General features: G+C 37.9%; 1 protein-coding gene across 1 annotated transcript; it reads right to left on the bottom strand.

Annotated features, from left to right (window-relative positions):
- Positions 1 to 1,430: 1,430 nt before the first annotated feature.
- On the bottom strand, positions 1,431 to 17,480 carry LOC138711662 (putative gustatory receptor 28b). The gene is made up of 7 exons (XM_069842794.1): positions 17,009 to 17,480; positions 14,775 to 14,944; positions 10,403 to 10,595; positions 6,774 to 7,060; positions 4,225 to 4,293; positions 4,063 to 4,152; positions 1,431 to 1,640 (listed from the first exon to the last, which is right to left on the bottom strand). Exons 1-7 carry the CDS (start codon positions 17,478 to 17,480, stop codon positions 1,578 to 1,580), a joined length of 1,344 nt encoding a protein of 447 aa, XP_069698895.1. The 3' UTR covers positions 1,431 to 1,577.
- Positions 17,481 to 18,814: the final 1,334 nt, after the last annotated feature.

Raw genomic sequence — 18,814 nt, 5'->3', positions numbered from 1 at the left:
AAAATGTAATATGGTACTAATAAAAATAATGACATAGACATGACACTTTCGGAAATTGGTGTTACTTCTTTCAGTATTCAGCGATAAAATTAAACTCAAAAATTTAACTTTGGGGTACAAATACTCCAAACCTATAGAACTTTGGATATAGGTATGTTAGGTTTAATCGACGTAGAACGTGTCAAGGAACATGTTCCAGAAATTCTAAACATTAAAGTTATTATACCCTGTATTTCCAACCGATAGGCAACTACGTCATAATTATTAAAATTATGTATTTATTGAAGAAACGTTTGCCTAAAATGCAGCAATATGAGAACTAAATTTATTTTCCATTTTGAATCTTGCGTACACTACTTTTAACACTTGAATATAATTAATTGATTAACTAGCGGACTTGCTCGTGTTAATTATGTACTTTTGTGCCGCTTACAGCTGTTTCGGTGCTTCACACACCATCGTCACAGCCTACTAGATCTCGGCGTCATCTCGAACTTCACTGCCTGTTAAGTGGGTGTGTTTGATTGTTGAAAGGTGTTGAAAAGTGGAGCCAAATAGTGTGTGTGTACTGAAATTGATCTGTGTGTTGAGAATTTCATCAGGGTGTGTTTTAGTGTGTTTGTATATTTCGTATTGTTCTAGTGTAAGCCGCACAAACGTACATAATTAACACGAGTAAGTCCACTAGTTAATTAGTTAATTAAATTTATTTATTGAATAGGCCTACTATTATATTTGAAGACACTGGAATAGCGCAAATCCATCAAGTATTTCCATTTCGCTTGTTGCATGATATTTCCTTGCATACTCTTATATTATTCCATTTTGTCTTCAATATTTCTAAATACCTTGGGATAGGTTTTTCGCATTGAAATATCTTTCTACTTACAGTGTTTCCAAAGTTTATCCCCTTTTTCTGAAGTATGACCGTAGGCATTTTTGTTTGCAATTATTTTAATATGTTTTGAGATTACCTCCATTTATCGTGACATTTTATTGTTGTAATATATCAAATTAACTCACTATAAAGGCCACTGCCTTCATTGACAGAACATGGCTTTCGAAATTATAGTTTTACTATAATTCCGAAGGCCATCATGACTTAACTGGGAATTAAATTAATTGCCTTTTTTTTAATGCGTATTAGTTTGGTGAAATGCAAATGAATTAAATATGATTTAATTTCCGTAGTTAAGTTAACCCATTTATGCCTAAGACTTTTTTTGTTGTTGAATATTTTCATAATTTTTCCACCACCACATGAAATTGAAATGGAAGTTAATTATTGTGCTGCAGGCTCCTTTGATTCTTCTAGTATACACAGCAATTAAATAAAAGTTAAAATTGTAATTCATTCCTTTGTATTTTTGCAGAAAAATAGCTAATGCAGACTGATGCGAAAACGCAACACTAGGCAGATATGGGTTAAATTACAATTAGTTGACTGTGGATTACTAACATGTTGCTGAATTCGGCCTTAAGAACACGTTGCAAGTTCCTGATTTGGCGGTGCTCAGATCTCTTCCCATTTGGAAGACTGTCCGTTGCTTTCCGTAAAATCCGCCGCAACTCTCATTTCAAGTGTTGGGAACCTTGAACTGCATGAGCAGGATTACGTACGTCACTATAGCAACAGCGATCTACGAGAAAAATGACACTTTGTTTAGAAACATCTTTAATATTACTGTTAACGAGTGGGTTAGACACACTTTTCGTATTCGTGGCTTCTTTCGTACTTAACGCTTTTTTCCCCGCGGCTCTCTTGAGTAGGGAGTTTTAAGGCAGGGTTATCACTGGATCATTGCGTCTATTGCTGCAATCCACGACTTTGATAATTTAATAATCGAATCAATTCTAGTTATTTTGAATTTGCATATTGCTAAAGATTTGATTTTCAAGTAGATATACGAAAACATTTATATGTAAAGAAAATACTTTTTCTTCTGAGTGTCACCAGAACATAACATGAAAAAACCCTTATTATTCAATTGTTTTGAACAGCTTAGTTCATGGCCCCTTTTCTTCAAGGTGATAAATTGATAATATATTGAAGTAATCCTTTTCTTTACGTATACATTAGGAACATAAATTTGAGTAATTCTTTACAAAATAATAGTTCATAAATTGTAAATTGTTTATAAATTGGTGTCGTCTTCCACAAAAAGGCAAAGGAGTGGTAACTTACAGTGAAGATCCAAAAACAACTCTTGGATTAGTAATAGAAGAGGGATATCATCCTCAGAGTGGACCAATGCCATAAAGATGTCCACGAACATCGCAGCAGTACGATCGGTGCCAGGTCGTTCCTTTCAAGATCAAAACTGTAGTCATCCAGGATGCAGTGAAGTAGAAACCCTTGGGCGTGTTTTGGGTTATTGCCCTAAAGAAGAACTACTGAGAAACAATCGCCACCACAAAGTGAGAAGCTCCATCGCAACCAGTCTTCGGAAGGCAAAGTGGGAGGTTTACGAAGAAGTGCACTGCTCGGCTGAGAATGGGCCACCGAGAAGAGCAGACATTATAGCCATCGATCGCCAGAATCAAAGAAGCCTCATTCTTGACCCCACTGCCCGTTTCGAGAAGGATGATCAACAAGCCAATAACGTTAACGATGAAAAGAAGTCTATTTACAACCCATGTATTCCTCACTTCAGTGAGAGATACAAAATTAATATTAATACATGGGAAGTGAAAGGACTTCTTTTTGGCGCTAGGGGATCTTCATTTAAGTTAACCAAAACCATTCTCCTTTCTCTTAAATTTTGTAATGAGGACATTAACAAAATTTGTCTAATGGTATTGAGAGATTCATTATCCATTCTACACAATCACTTGTATAATGCCATGTAATTTATTTTTTACTTCATTTCATTACTCTTCAATGTATTTTCATCTCATGTTTCTCCGAAATCAAATTGTACTTTATTTTCAAATTTATCATTGTTCCGTATTCTCTCCGCAATCATATTGTATTTTTAATTTAACCTCTGCTTTGTATTCTGGATCCTAGTGGTCAGCCGTAGATTTCGGCCAGATGTCCCAAATTGTGGAATTTGTGTGTTGTACGTTTTGAGATCTGATGATCAAAAAATTTGAAAAATAAGTAGATGGTGACACTAAAAATGGATTCTTTGACATATTCTTTATAATTGAAAACCTAGTTTTTGAAACAATGTTCAACATATTCCTTCTTTCACAGCCGTGTAACTTTTTTATATAGAATTTGTCCATAAAATTCAAAATAGGGAAGCTACAAGCAGTGCCCCATACGTTTCACTCGCCTTTTATTGTGTTTGATTAAAGAATAGTACATTATGCAACGAGCCTATAATGATAGTAATTAAGACGCGAGTATGTTTGTTTATGAAACGAGCGCAAGCGAGTTTCATAATTTTCATACGAGCGTCTTAATTACCATTATAGGCAAGTTTCATATGACTTTTTATGCTCGACCATATTTCTAACTTGAAATTATTCAGAAGTATTCACTTTATTGGTATCCGACTGAAGATCGGAAGTGACCTTGTGCATAGCTCGTAAATTGTGAGATGTGCGCAGACGCGAAAGTATTGATTTTTTCCGAGGAACAATAATGTCATTGACCTTGATGTAATCTAGAGAAATACATGAACTAATTTTGATATAACGTGGAAATTGATTTAGAATTGAAAAACGAGATTACAAATTGAATTTTATTTGAATATTATTTACAATTAACGCTAATTATTATTATAGTAGCAGAACATAACCTTCTGCGACAGTATTGGATTTCCAGCCTTCGTTGTCTTTCGAGAATAACCGAAAACCTGAACTTTAATGAATAGGTGTACTTTAATGACATGTATTAAAGGACTGCTACCAGGTGTATAATTACTACATTTCGGCATGGTCGAGCATAAAATACATTTCGACATACGTAATAAATGATTATTATTTGGAGTACAAATAAATTTGTGTTAGTACAAAATTTGGGAAGCGGTAGCCTGCAAATACATAGAGCAAGCCTCAAACTCGGGATCGTAATGAGATCCTTTGCCTACTATGATTCCACCCGTCACTCACCGATCGCAGGAACAGCAGGTCCAGGGTGAAGAAGCCGCACACGGTGAAGGTCACGTGACGGCTCGACAGGTGGCTGATGAATATCTCGATCTGAAACGACACACGAGCTGTAACGTCAATCCTGCAACGTTGACGTCACAAGTTTATGCCAGATTCACCCACCTCTTGTTTGGAGTCAGCATCAAGGGACCTGTTGTTGAGCCTCTCCACCAGCACCCGCGTCTTCCTGGCCTGAAACAACATTGGCTGCGATTAGACATACGTACAGCATTTTTCCTCGATTGGTACAACATTTTGCCATCTCCCTTCTCCTCCTTGTGAACTGTGACGTTGAGCAGAGACAGGGTTATGATACAAAATTATATGTTCACATATGAATCCTATAGATTCAAAATCCCCTATATCCACTTTCTCAAATTGAAGAATTTTAACCGTAACTGGTGGCAAATAAAGGTAATTTTCAATCTAACAGTGACTTTTAACAAACCATTTTCTTTAAATTTAATGACTTTTCGAATTCAAATTATATAAATCATTAGAATTAATTTTTAGCAAGCAATATGTCGGCATAAATCAATTGTGAACAAAATGGTCTTTAGAGGGTTTTGAATCTAGAGGATTCATATTTCTCGTGAGCTGGAAGAGAAGGCCTCATGGCTTTAATTCCGCCAGAATAAGTAAATAAATAAATGAATGAATGAATGAATGAATGAATGAATGAATGAATGAATGAATAAATGAATAAATAAATAAAACTCTTCGGTGGTGCATGCTTCAGTGTGATTGTGGCCATTAGTTGCGGGCATGGAGTTCAATGAAGGGTATAGACTTGTCACATTATCTTGCCAGTGGAATTAAATTAAAAGAGCAGAAACTCGTGGGCGTGACAAGGAAAAATCGGTGAATAATAAAACAAGAAGCTTCATGGAAAAGAAGTATTATGTTTACTGATTTAGCACCTACCACATGCAGTAATAGTTCAAAGTCATTTGACATTTGAATTAAGTTTCCGAACAGAGCTCTTTGCGCCAGTCTGATTTCCTCTAAAACCCCCAAAGAGACTGTTCGCCTTTGTAGTATCTGTTTGGCCTGTGCGAATGTCTTCTTTTAGTCTTGCGTTTCTGGTCGTTATTCATAATCATTAAAACAACAGCAGCCAATGTAACTATAGTCTGCCTCTTCACTTCATATTTTCACCACTTCTCCACAAGCACGCAGCCAATGTAGAATGTACAAGTGGAGATGAGGCACATTCAACACACAAGTTGCATCTGCAAGAATCGTGCGCAACGACATTTGTCTACATACGTAGTGGCAGGTTTCAATTTGCATGGCAACACCGCTTAAGGAGACTCGCATTCATTTCTCCAAAATATTGGCTTGTTACCACTGACTCCACAGCGCAGATGAGCAAGTGGCAACACTGCTTAAGGAGACTCGCATTCATTTCTCCAAAATATTGGCTTGTTACCACTGACTCCACAGCGCAGATGAACAAGTGGCAACACCGCTTAAGGAGACTCGCATTTATTTCTCCAAAATATTGACTTGTTAACACTGACTCCACAGCGCAGATGAGCAAGTGGCAACACCGCTTAAGGAGACTCGCATTCATTTCTCCAAAATATTGGCTTGTTACCACTGACTCCACAGCACAGCTGAACAAGTGGCAACACCGCTTAAGGAGACTCGCATTCATTTCTCCAAAATATTTGCTTGTTACCACTGACTCCACAGCGCAGCTGAACAAGTGGCAACACCGCTAAAGGAGACTCGCATTCATTTCTCCAAAATATTTGCTTGTTACCACTGACTCCACAGCGCAGCTGAACAAGTGGCAACACCGCTAAAGGAGACTCGCATTCATTTCTCCAAAATATTTGCTTGTTAGCACTGACTCCACAGCGCAGCTGAACAAGTGGCAACACCGCTTAAGGAGACTCGCATTCATTTCTCCAAAATATTGGCTTGTTACCACTGACTCCACAGCGCAGCTGCACAAGTGGCAACACCGCTTAAGGAGACTCGCATTCATTTCTCCAAAATATTTGCTTGTTAACACTGACTCCACAGCGCAGCTGAACAAGTGGCAACACCGCTTAAGGAGACTCGCATTCATTTCTCCAAAATATTTGCTTGTTAACACTGACTCCACAGCGCAGCTGAACAAGTGGCAACACCGCTTAAGGAGACTCGCATTCATTTCTCCAAAATATTTGCTTGTTACCACTGACTCCACAGCGCAGCTGCACAAGTGGCAACACCGCTTAAGGAGACTCGCATTCATTTCTCCAAAATATTTGCTTGTTACCACTGACTCCACAGCGCAGGTGCACAAGTGGCAACACCGCTTAAGGAGACTCGCATTCATTTCTCCAAAATATTTGCTTGTTACCACTGACTCCACAGCGCAGATGAGCAAGTGGCAACACCGCTTAAGGAGACTCGCATTTATTTCTCCAAAATATTGACTTGTTAACACTGACTCCACAGCGCAGATGAGCAAGTGGCAACACCGCTTAAGGAGACTCGCATTCATTTCTCCAAAATATTGGCTTGTTACCACTGACTCCACAGCGCAGATGAACAAGTGGCAACACCGCTTAAGGAGACTCGCATTCATTTCTCTGACTCCACAGCGCAGCTGAACAAGTCCAGTCTTGGAATAGTTCCCACAGAAAGGCAGCCTATAAATAGAAAGCACGTGTTACCTGCGCCACGGTGTCGGCGGGCACGGTGCTGAAGAGCACGAGGCGGCAGCTGTAGCAGGCGGTCCAGATGGCGCTGGGCACCTTGACGGCCAGCGGCACGCGGTCCTTGTACTTGGTGATGAAGGTGTAGACGCCCAGCACGGAGTTGGAGAAGCAGAAGGCGATGCCCACCAGCAGCGACGCCTGGAAGCACGCCGCCAGCGCGTCCACCACGTCGCACAGCTGGCGGTGCCAGCGACAGAGCCGGCCCAGGCTGTCGGGGACGTCGGCCGTGATGGGCTTCAGGGCTGGACGACGAGCAGAGAACAGGTGACGACCAGCAGTGTCAGGAATGCAATATGAGAACGTGAGAAGAGAAGAGAAGAGAAGAGAAGAGAAGAGAAGAGAAGAGAAGAGAAGAGAAGAGAAGAGAAGAGAAGAGAAGTGAAGAGAAGAGAAGAGAAGAGAAGAGAAGAGAAGAGAAGAGAAGAGAAGAGAAGAGAAGAGAAGAGAAGAGGATGGGCTAAATAACATGAATCCACATAATTAAATTATGTGACCCTAAAACTCGTTAAGTCCATTTTTATGAAAGAGATGGTCTAGTTTTTTTTATTCACTAGTCTACGGACTGAGCGAGTTTCAAGAGATATGCACAATATCACAAACTCTTAGACTTGTTGTGGAAGAAAATAAGGTTAAAATATAATGATAAAGGTCTCACACATACAGTAATCATAAAAACAGCCAAATGGACTGAGTCAGTTTTGGGATCACACTCTTCACTTGCTTATATCCGGACACGTGCTTATCCGCATGGAAGTCTCAATTCATAGTAATCTTCATTCCATACAAGATGACTCTGCATGTAAACAAATGCAAGCGTATGACTCCAGGATAGAAACCTCTTTATGCCGCCTAGAATGCTAAATTAATTAATTCCCAGCCTCAAAACACAACCTGTTACACATTTTCGAGGACTTAATAGGAAAGGTCTTGTTTTTCTAAACACGAAAAGGGAATACGAAATATGAAGTAGTTGAAAAACTAATTAAGGCTGTGAAGAAAGAATGTGATAGGCGAGGCAAATATGGAAAATGAGGCTTGATAAGATGACATGCAGCTGATGACCCAAACACAGGAGATGCTTTATCAGTTAGTTTCAATAATGCTCCTAGTGCTGAGCAGAATACGGTATCGGTGCTGTGTTGAAATTGTACCAGTGGCGGCTCCTGCATATTTCTTAAGAGGAGGAAAGAAATTAACAGCATTAAATGACACCTTCTTGAATGAAACATGCTACAAATTAGCCTACATGCATACATGTAAGACCAGGTAGTGTTGGGGTTGGCCTTCCCTTCTGTATAGCAATAATTGTAATCTGTTCTTGTAAACTAAGTTTCCTAAATTGTCCAAAATATATAATGATTTCACTTCCTTTCATTGTTGAATAATTGCACAAATTAACAATTACAAGGAAATTCACAACCTCGCAGCATTTTTCGAGCACACTACAGCATCACACGTGTTGGAAGAGACTAGCTACTAACTCGTAACCGGAACCGTTTTACGGAAATGGAAATGGGAATGGGAAATAATCTGAGGAAAGCGAGAACACTGCACCCACCCACGTGGTCTGTGTTGCCACATGTACATTTTACAAGTTCAGTATCGCATACTTTTGAAGAATGTCAGTTCTTGTAAAGTCATACTATCATTATTGTTCAAAGCTGCCGGTGGCCGATTAATTTTTTATGTTAAAAATGATGTAGTTTAGAGTACCTACTTTCAGTTTCAAAAATATTTGCACAAAACTGACAACTTGGCTGTTGCCCTGTCTAGTAAACAATGAATAGAAGTGAATTTCAGGGGGTCAACTACGTAAAACTACTTCCTCTTTGTTTTACATAAACCCGACTTTAACTTTCAAATATCCACGAAAGTTTCAAACCATGAATAGTAGCCTATATAAAGTGCAATGAATAATATTTTTGATTCATAATTAAAAAAAAAAAAGTTTACATGGTGTCTTTCATAGCGTTGCCTTACAACTGCTTTTGTTGTCTCTCCTCCTAGATGTGTTATAGTCCGGTTGAATGTAGCATCGTTAGATGGCAGCGGTAGCGAGCTTGCTGCACGACCAGTCGGTTTCTATTTCCCGCCCATAACTGATTCAGAGGAGGATCTCCTCCCTCTCCGTTCATTTACTTGCTTTAAAACTCTGCTTTTTTCTCTGGCCGCTAGTGCGCTGTTGTCTATGTGTGTTAACTGCAGTAGATGAGGAATGGAGTGCCTTTCCTCTACACGGACAATCTCGCATCCTTCTCACAGTTTTCTACAGCACATGAGAGCGCGTCGTTTAAAACTCGATCAATCTCGTTTTTCTTATAGCTGTGAACTTAAAAATTATCGAATTTTCCTCGAATTTCAAGGCACATATTTTATTTGGTATTTACTTTCAGAAGAAGAAAATGTGAGGAGGACGTTCCTTCCTTCCCTCCCCCGAGGAACCGCCACTGAATTGTACAGCACATTGTTAACGTGATACTACAAGCTACAATGTCCGAGCCAGTTGTCTGTACTTTAGGGCTCAGACATAAGTAGACAAACGATGACAAACAAATTGTTTCAAATGTGTTTGAGATACTTTAAAAAATAAAACCAGCATTACCAGTGAGGCAAGTTGAAGAGCTGAAACTGAACTCACGGGAGTGGGCGTCAGAAGAGTCGGAAGGTCTCGGACGAAATTTCCAGAAACTGGAACTGTTTGTACATCCAGTAAAAACGGAAGGCAGGAAGCCATGTGGTGAATTTGTTAAAAGTGCTATCCATCGTCACACAAAGCTTCTGTCATAAAAAGGAATTACCAAGTAAAAACAAAATTCTGACTGCAGTTAAACGGCTCAGAACTGCCACCATTCAGTAGGACGACTTTATACCGATTAATTAAGACAAAGTTTTACGCACGATAAGAGACACGAAATCTGTGTTACTTGTCAGGGATGACGATACTTACGGTCAATATGACAGATAACACAGGGAAAGACAATGTAAAAGATACTACTTGAAGAGATATGGGTGAATGCTGGGCACAAGGCAAAGAAAACTTGGATAGACACGTTTCTGTCAAAAGCAAAAGACAGGCTTTCTTTGGAGTACCTCTCGGAAGGACAAGCACTTAATTGTGACCCATATAGGCAAGTCATGAACGGGAAATTGTTTGAATCAAAAAGTATGATAGTGTTGGATAACGCTCCGTATGTGAGGATTGGGAATGTTGTTGATCAAATCGTCATCGATACTGCAGACAATAACTTCCAGCAGTGAACACGGTCGGATTTAACCTTAGAGGGAAACAGTCCGTTACCTGACGTGAACGCTTCATGAAGTAAGTTGGCCTACATTCTTTCAAAAGTCCCACATGCATTCGATGCTTTATGTGGGGTTATTAGTTTAAAATAATTAGACATATCAGTATATCTTCCATCTGTCATTGCTCCACACATGCCGATCATACTTCATTTTCCGGCACAAACATAAGAGCCAATCAGCGGTCGGGCGCGGAAGGATTTTCCATTATGTTTGTTGAATGCGGAGTCACCTTGTATGGAATGAAGATCGGTTACACACGAGGAGCGGGAACACGCACTTACGCGCGGCCTGGTCCACGCGTGCCAGCGCCCACTGGCGGAGGATGGCGCGGGTCTTCACGGTCGCTGCGGCACTGTTGACCTGACGCCGCAGCTCAAACAACATGGCGTTGAGGGCTGCGAAGCGCATGCGCAGGAACACGCACAGGCTGAGGAACTGCGCCTCGACAGCAGCGTTGCCTAACTTGGCCAGGTCCTGCGGCAGAGTAGGGAGATGTGAGTATCCCGAGAAAAACTGCATACCGGTACATCTTCTTTGTTTCCAAATTCCATAACGCCCTTGTCGGTAACCGAAACTGGTTAGACTAGTTGGAAGACTAGCGTGCTATGCTCAACCACAGAGGCGGAATTCTTTATTGTTTTTAAGTTCTGTACTGCGGCGGCTGCAAAGTTTTGTCTACGTTCGAACGCAGTTTATATTAATTTGCAATTGCAAGATGTGTTGCCTAATGTTGTGCCAATATTTGACTATTTGTTTCCATTCTAGATATCTTTTAGTGTACTGTGTGAACTCTCAACTACAAGTTCGATGATAATCCCATATTACACAGTGGCACTGCAACAAACGGATGTATAGTCGGTGCAATGTTTATTATTGTTTATTGTTAATAAAATAACATTGACAGAAATACAATCTTAGTTCTTCCCTGAAGGAGTAAAAAACTCGTGCTCAGGGAGATATCTAAACACAAAGATAAACACAAAGATAATTTTTGACACAAACTGGGTCAAGAAAAAAAAATTACAGGATTAAATTAAATTTAAAAATACAATTTCAATTTTAACAATTTAAGTCATACAAATACATATACATATTAAATCAATATATATTCTTTAAAAATTAAATTCCTAACGCTATTTTTGAAATTCCTGATACTAAAATTTTCCAAATCTGGATATTTATGAATTATTTTATTGTATAACCTTGGACCAAAGTAGGTACCATGGCTCAGAGCTGTGCTTGTGAAACACTTTGGTTGCTCTAGTCGTATAAAATCGGATCTTTCAGTTCTATATTTATGATGATACAATTTGAATTTATTACGGTTTTTATGTATGAAGATTAATAAGGCAATATAATAAATCTGTTTAAATTTCAAAACATTAAAATCAGTAAACAAAAGCTCGGATGAGTAGTCAGTTGGTTTATTAAGGCATATTTTAATGATTCTTTTCTGAATTTAGTGTTAGTGGAGTGAGATTAGAATTACAAACATTTCCCCACCCTAAAATTCCATACTGGAGAATGAATTGAAATAAACCTAAATAAATAATAAAATGTTGCGAGGTTCTAAATTGTAACTTCAACGTTTCCCCACCTCCATTATTTGCTAAAATTTAGTGATTTTCTAGCTGTTAGGTTTACTTCAGTACTGACAACAGTTCCTCGAATGAGGTAGGTGTCCCTGATATGGCCATGCTAAGGTTTGAGAATTTTTCTAGCCGCCATTTTGAAAAAAAAAATGTAAACCACTTTTTCCTTACTCGTTCTCAGTCTAATGGACTTTCTTAAAACAATTTCCTTTCCCCATAAAAATAGTTTTAATTGGCCAAAAAGTCCCAAATTCCAAAAGTCTACCTAGTGGCCATATCAGGAATATGTGCACATGATATGGCCACCCTTGTTCCATGTTCTACAAATCGTGATTGTTTTCAGTTTGATAGCGCAGTTGTGCTAAAATTAAATAATTTTGGTGTAAAATGAGTAAATATGACACTTAATAATCTTTTTTATAATTCAAAAGTGTAGTCAAAACAGATTTTTCCATAAAAATTAAATTGTTTTTCTTAAAATACAACATTTTTGCGTAATCCCAGCTATAAGGCATGTAAATTTGTCAGGTGAAAAAATGAAAGTGAAATGAACTTGATATGGCCATGGTGCATTTGATATGGCAATATCAGGAGCAGGTAAGCTTTCACGAAAATCGTTTGATTATGAACAACTAGTAAAAGATACGCCATCAACGACAACACCAATCAATATAACATTAAAAACTGAATGGAGTACGATGGTTTTATGAAACAAGTCTTTGAAAAACATGCATAAAACAAAGGAGACTTACCAGAGAAAAATAAGAAGAGGTCACATGAAAACCGCAAAACAGGCAACTGACGCCATATTGCTCAACCTGACTGGATGGAAAACGATCAAGTGACATGCCAGGATGCCCTTTCACTGGATGTTGCTGCAATTTAGCAGATTTTTTGGTTAACTAACTCACAATAGCGGGGTGGCCATATCAGGAACATGGCCATAACAGGAGCACCCACCTTACATGCAGGAGCAGTCGGAGTCTAAAATCTTTTAAGCACACTCTACTTAGAAATGTCTTTAATGAACAGAACTAGACTCTTGCGGAAGTTTCTAAATAGTCTTAAATGACCAAGTTGTTATTTTTTTTCTCCTCTCTCTTCTTCTTTTTTTTTTATTATCTTCATATATTACTTAATCATTTGTGTTTGTATACCATTTAGTAGGACTTTGCTAATCAACATTTTATGTCTTGTCACCCATATGTATTCTCCAATTAGTATATTAACTGAATAATATATCTCAAGTAAATTAATCGTCCAATTTGTCTCGGGCATTTTAGATCTTATAAATTGTGTGTTTGTGTGTGTGTGTGTGTGTGTGTGTGTGTGTGTTTTTTCCCCTTATGTTATGTAACTGATTTTGATTATGTGTAATGTTCTACTTTATTTTATATATTATGTAACTGATCTTGACCATTTGTAATTTTATATTATGTAACTGATCTTGTCTATTGTAATTTCCTACTATATTTTATGTAATTTCTAAGTTATTTTCTTTTGTGTTGTTTTGTAATCAAATTTTGTATCTCATGTATTTGTATTATTGAAACCTGGTTGAGTGGAAGAGAAGGCCTCATGGCCTTAAGTCTGCCAGACAAAATAAACCTACTACTACTACTACTACTACTACTACTACTACTACTACTACTACTACTACTACTACTACTACTACTACTACTACTACCACTACTACTACATGCATGTTTCAGATAACACCAGAGTTAGACATTTTGTAACTCTTGGTTTGGCACTATTTGACGACGTGGTTTACAAGCAAACTAGCTCCTGTAAGAAACTAAATTCACTAATTCAGACGATATGATTATAATATAACAATTTATTGTATTGCGGAAACATAATTATTATAATGTAATTTTACTAAGAAAAAAAACTTTTTCAAGTCATGAACTTTTATTTAACAACATTTACTATATTTAGTACTTGGGCTCAAGGCTGACAGCATTAGAGTAGCAGCCACCTTCTATTGTTAGTACCTCACCATATGTTTTCAATATAATATAGGCTAATTGTATTGTATTGTATTGTATTGTATTTATTAACATTCCATGGTATTCATACATGCTTACAGATAGAATATGGAACAAGTCAAAAAACTTAATACTATTATAAAGTCTTAATTTATAGTCACAGTCTAGATGAAATATATATAGACGAGATTTACAATATAGTCTACTAGTACAACACAAAGTTTTAGTATCAATTTCATGAAGTGTTATTGAATGTCATGAATTCACCTACAGAATAGAAGGCGTGAGAAATTAGGTACTTCTTTAATTTGGCCCTAAATAATTTTATGTTTTGAGTTTCATTTTTTATATCGATAGGGAGGCTATTAAAAATTTTTACTGCCATATAACGCACTCCTTTTTGATAGCACGATAGACTTGCCGATGGAGTATGAAAGTCATTTTTTGACGTGTATTTATGCTATGAACTGCTGAATTAGTTGCAAAGTTTTCACGATTACATACGAGGAAGATTATTAATGAAAAGATATACTGACAAACCATGGGCATTATTTGTAGTTTTTTTAAAATAGTCCTACACGATTCCCTAGATTTGGCACCTACTATTATTCTAATTACTCTTTTTTGTAATAGAAATATATTGTTACTATCTGTGGAATTTCCCCAGAATATTATTCCAAAACTCATTACCGAGTGGAAGTATGCAAAGTATATTGTTTTTAATGTATTGATATTTACTATCTGTTGCATAGTTCTAATAGCAAAACAAGCTGAATTTAGTTTGGGGGTAATTTCTTTAATATGATTTTTCCAATTTAACACATCGATTTTTAAGCCAAGAAATTTTGTTGTTGTTGTTTCTAATAGGAATCTATTGTTAATTATTGCGCTAGAAATTTGCGACGTTGAATTTGGACAGGATTTAAATTGAATTATGTTAGTTTTGTTACAATTTAATGCTAATTTATTGACTGAGAACCAGTCACATATTTTGAAGAGCGGTCTTGCCTATGACGGTAAGTGAATGTGAAATATTAGGAGTTGCCCTGGAAACATTTTGAGTTAGGTACCTGGAAGAAGAACGGCGCTATTTCTTTGGCCCGTTCCCAAGAAAAGTCCTGCGTCAGAGCCATCGTCGAGGAGTACAGAGCGGGGGTCAGGGTGCAGACGCAACACAGCACCACGCTGACGATGCACACCAGCCTTCCCCGACTGCGCATGCGCCTCAGCTGCCCAGCGTCTATTGCGATGTGAAAAACAGGCATGCAACTTAATCTTTCAGAATTCTTAAGTTTCTCTACCACCACTCCTGCCCTCTGTGAGTGAGAGCAATAAAGTGAATGTTCAACAAAGAAGTGACAAAAGAAACGTACTGGAAAAATTGGCAGCTCAAGTATTGCTGAATGATTCATAGAGAAGCGAGCTGTAAATAAAATAAGCATTGCGAAGAGAAATTCGTTTCCTGAGGTGAAGGTAACACAGCATATTACCTACATACCTGAAGTAAGGGTCTAACGAACGAATCCGTGATCATAAACTGCTGTAATTTTGTAACTCTGCGTATTACAAAATTCATACCGGTGCCATTCGAAAGAACGGCTCAAAGAATGTTAGGGGATGTGTAATTGTAATTGTTGGCTGAAAATAATAGACGGCACCATAAGAAAAAAGACGCTGTTCCTGCTCTTTCGCTTGTTTGTGACATTGTTGTCTAGAAGCAAATGTTGTGTTAAATGGTGTGAATGTTTACATTTCAACTGAGTGTGAATTCTGCAGCATTTAGAGAGTTATGGCGAACCCATAAGAACGTAGCTGATGTCTATTGGAATACCATAGCACTCGGAGTGTAGTTAGAGTTCAGCGTGCCTTCAGACATGCGGCACCTACCGACAGCCGATTCTAAGATGGTACAATACACACAAGTGGGTTCGCCATAACTCTCTAAATGCTGCAGAATTCACATTGAGTTGAAATGTAAACATTCACACGATTTAACACAATTTGCTTCTAGACAACAATGTCACAGACAAGCGAAAGAGCAGGAACAGCGTCTTTTTTTCCTTATAGTGCCATCTATTATTTTCCGCCAACAATTACAAACATCCCCTGACATTCTTCGAGTCGTTCTTTCGAATGAATTAAGTAATAGGCCTATGGATAGTTAAAAATTATAGCAGTTTATCAACACACTATGTAGTACACGTTTCAGGAGAAAATAAAACATTTCAGGGACATATTTTTCGTTTAGGTTTTTTATAGGCTATGTACTAGCAGAACCGTTTGACTAATCAAGGATGCAAGCTTATTTGGCTATGGGATGCAATAATTTATTGTTATGAATGAATGCTTCAAAATTATGTTTTGATCTAAGTTACATATTTCATTAATTTGATGATGCATCCTTTTTAGAGAGGTCTTCAATATTAATTATATTGAAGATACAGAATACTACAGGCAATATATTTTGCCTATTTTCATTCCATTATGTCCTACGGAATAATATTTTGGGGAAATTCTGCAGATAGTAAAAATATATTCTTATTACAAAAAAGAGCCATTAGAATAATAGTGGAGCAAAGGCTAGAGAATCATGTAGATTATTTTTAAAAAAATTAGAGATTCTAACCTTAACAAATCAATACATATACTCCACAATAAATTTCCTCTTATGTAATAAAGAAAATTTTCCAACTAATTCAGCCATACATAGTATAAATACCCGCAGAAAGAATGATTTTCATACGCCATCATGAAATTTATCATGCTATCAAAGGGGAGTACGTTACATGGCGATAAAAATGTTGAATAGTCTTCCTGAAGACATTAAGAATCATAGCCAAAACCCTGAATTATTTAAGGTAAAACTAAAAAATTACTTAATATCTCACATTTTCTATTCTGTAGATGAATTCTTGACATTTCACAGTACTGTGTAAATATTTTAATACTATTAAATGGTTAACATGTTACATTGTATAAAATATTATTGTTATTAAGGTATTAAATCTGTACATATTTCATATTAGCATTTTATATGTATTGCATTTATATTTAAATGTAAGAATTGGACGTGTTCTTTATTCTATGCTATAAAGCAAATGTAAGAATATTATGGAACGAATAAATCTATCTATCTAAACCTGCAAACAGACCGGGAAGAGATGGAGTTGAAGAAAGAATAAGTTTGATGACTGAATTCATGGAAGAAGGAAAACATGATGATGATGATGTGATGATATGGAAAGAAGTGAAGTTATGCATAGGAAGTTAAATTCTGGTGTAGACTCCTCAGCTGCTGACTCACCCAGACGGCAGCACCCGTCTTCATCCGGCTCTTCGTCCAGCATCTGCAGGCTGTTGAAGATCGCGGGCAAGCCCCGGGCCCCGATCACCGCCAGGATGATGATGAGCACTGTGCAGGTCGTGTCCATGAAGTCGTTGACGGAGCCCACGAACAGCTCGTTGCCGCTGGGGGCAGGTGGCCTTGGACGCGACATGTTGCCGGCCACCCAGGTGCCGTTGTCGTCCTCGAACGGCAGAGGCCGAGGGGGGCGTGGTCTGGTGGCCGCAGCGCAGCACTTGAGCACCAAGATGGCCGCCACCCACAGTGCCGAGTAGACCGCGCCGAGCCACGACCACACGAACCTCACGGCCCCCTGGCGCGACGAGGTGAGGCGCACAGGCATGGTGGCCAGCAGCTTGGAGAACCAGAGCACGGGCCTGAACGCCGCGTACACCGCGTTCGAACGCTTCGGGAGCTGCGCGCCACTCCTCATGCTGGCCAGTGCAGGAGAGACAGTTGGGCTTAACGGAAAACAGAATTGGATTCTTGGTCAAAATTGTCATCTATTTTTTTTTTCTTTTTTCAATATATTATTTGATTTTCTCTCTTTAAAGTCATATATTCAGAAAAAAATAAGGCATTATTATTATTATTATTATTATTATTATTATTATTATTATTATTATTATTATTATTATTATTATTCAATCAAATTCCAGCAGAATACAAGAGGGTGGAAGAGGAAATTTATAACCTTGTACAGGGACACCATTTTATTTTTACTTCAATTTTTATTGTACCTGAGTTTTTGAATGTACTTCACTCCCACCCCTTCTACTAATGAAGTTCAACCGTCCTCCACACAGATCCAAGACCGCATATACAGTCATAGTAGCCTTACGGTCATAGTAAACAGTACGTTCCAAAAATATGTTCGCGTTTTCCAATGACGAAAGAGCTTTCAATATTGAATCATTTTCGGACAGGTACTGTCGTCCATTTGCCTACGTCGCATCCCGGTTTCCCCCACCAGCTTTTATTCGCCAGCTAGTGGTTGGGCTGTCTTAGCTCTTTTCTGAAAACATTAATTTCTGTTAGGAATTGGACGTCTACGTAATATTATACAACTATTTAAAATAATTTAAATGAAAGGGCCTCGTAAAGTAATTAAATGTCACGTGATTGCCCCCCTTTCTACGACCCTACGACAAAACTCCTTGGACGGACAGTAGATAGCATGTCTGAGTAATTTTATCTTTTCGGATCGGGCAGAAGTGAAGATTGAATTTGCAGTACTCTTTTATAAAGTAGGTACAGAAATATTTCAACATGAGTTACTAATACGAAAGACGAAACTAGTACTTGAAATTAAGCACAATAGTCTATAGTGCGGTAATATGCACAAAAGAACTGAAGACTGTATCGAAATAAACGTCCACCATTTTTAAAAATGTGTTTAAATATCCATATTATGATTATTTTTCAATTTAACTTCAATCTCTATATTGTACGCTAATGTGCTGTAGACAGTATAATATACACTGCATAATAAATACGTCCACATGGACAGCTCAGTTCGTGAGTAAAAACACTCAGTACTGTATTTTGATTAAACAAAAACCTAATGAAAATGATCAAACTCAAAAGCGCAATATTTCCTAGTTTACGTAAATGGATGAACTACTTTTCTTCCCTCCTATACCTAGTAAAGTGATTTGTTTGTATATTACGCCAGTATCATCGAACTCCAGTCGTGGAAGGGGTTAGCAAACGGAGTTGATCCAAAGGTATAGGCAAGTTAATATTAAAAATGTTAGTAAAAATAAA

The sequence above is a fragment of the Periplaneta americana genome, chromosome 13 (genome assembly GCF_040183065.1).
Source record: "Periplaneta americana isolate PAMFEO1 chromosome 13, P.americana_PAMFEO1_priV1, whole genome shotgun sequence".
Taxonomy (NCBI): Eukaryota; Metazoa; Arthropoda; class Insecta; order Blattodea; family Blattidae; genus Periplaneta; species Periplaneta americana.
Note: the sequence above shows the minus strand (reverse complement) of the source record. Positions and strands in the feature narration are given on the sequence as shown.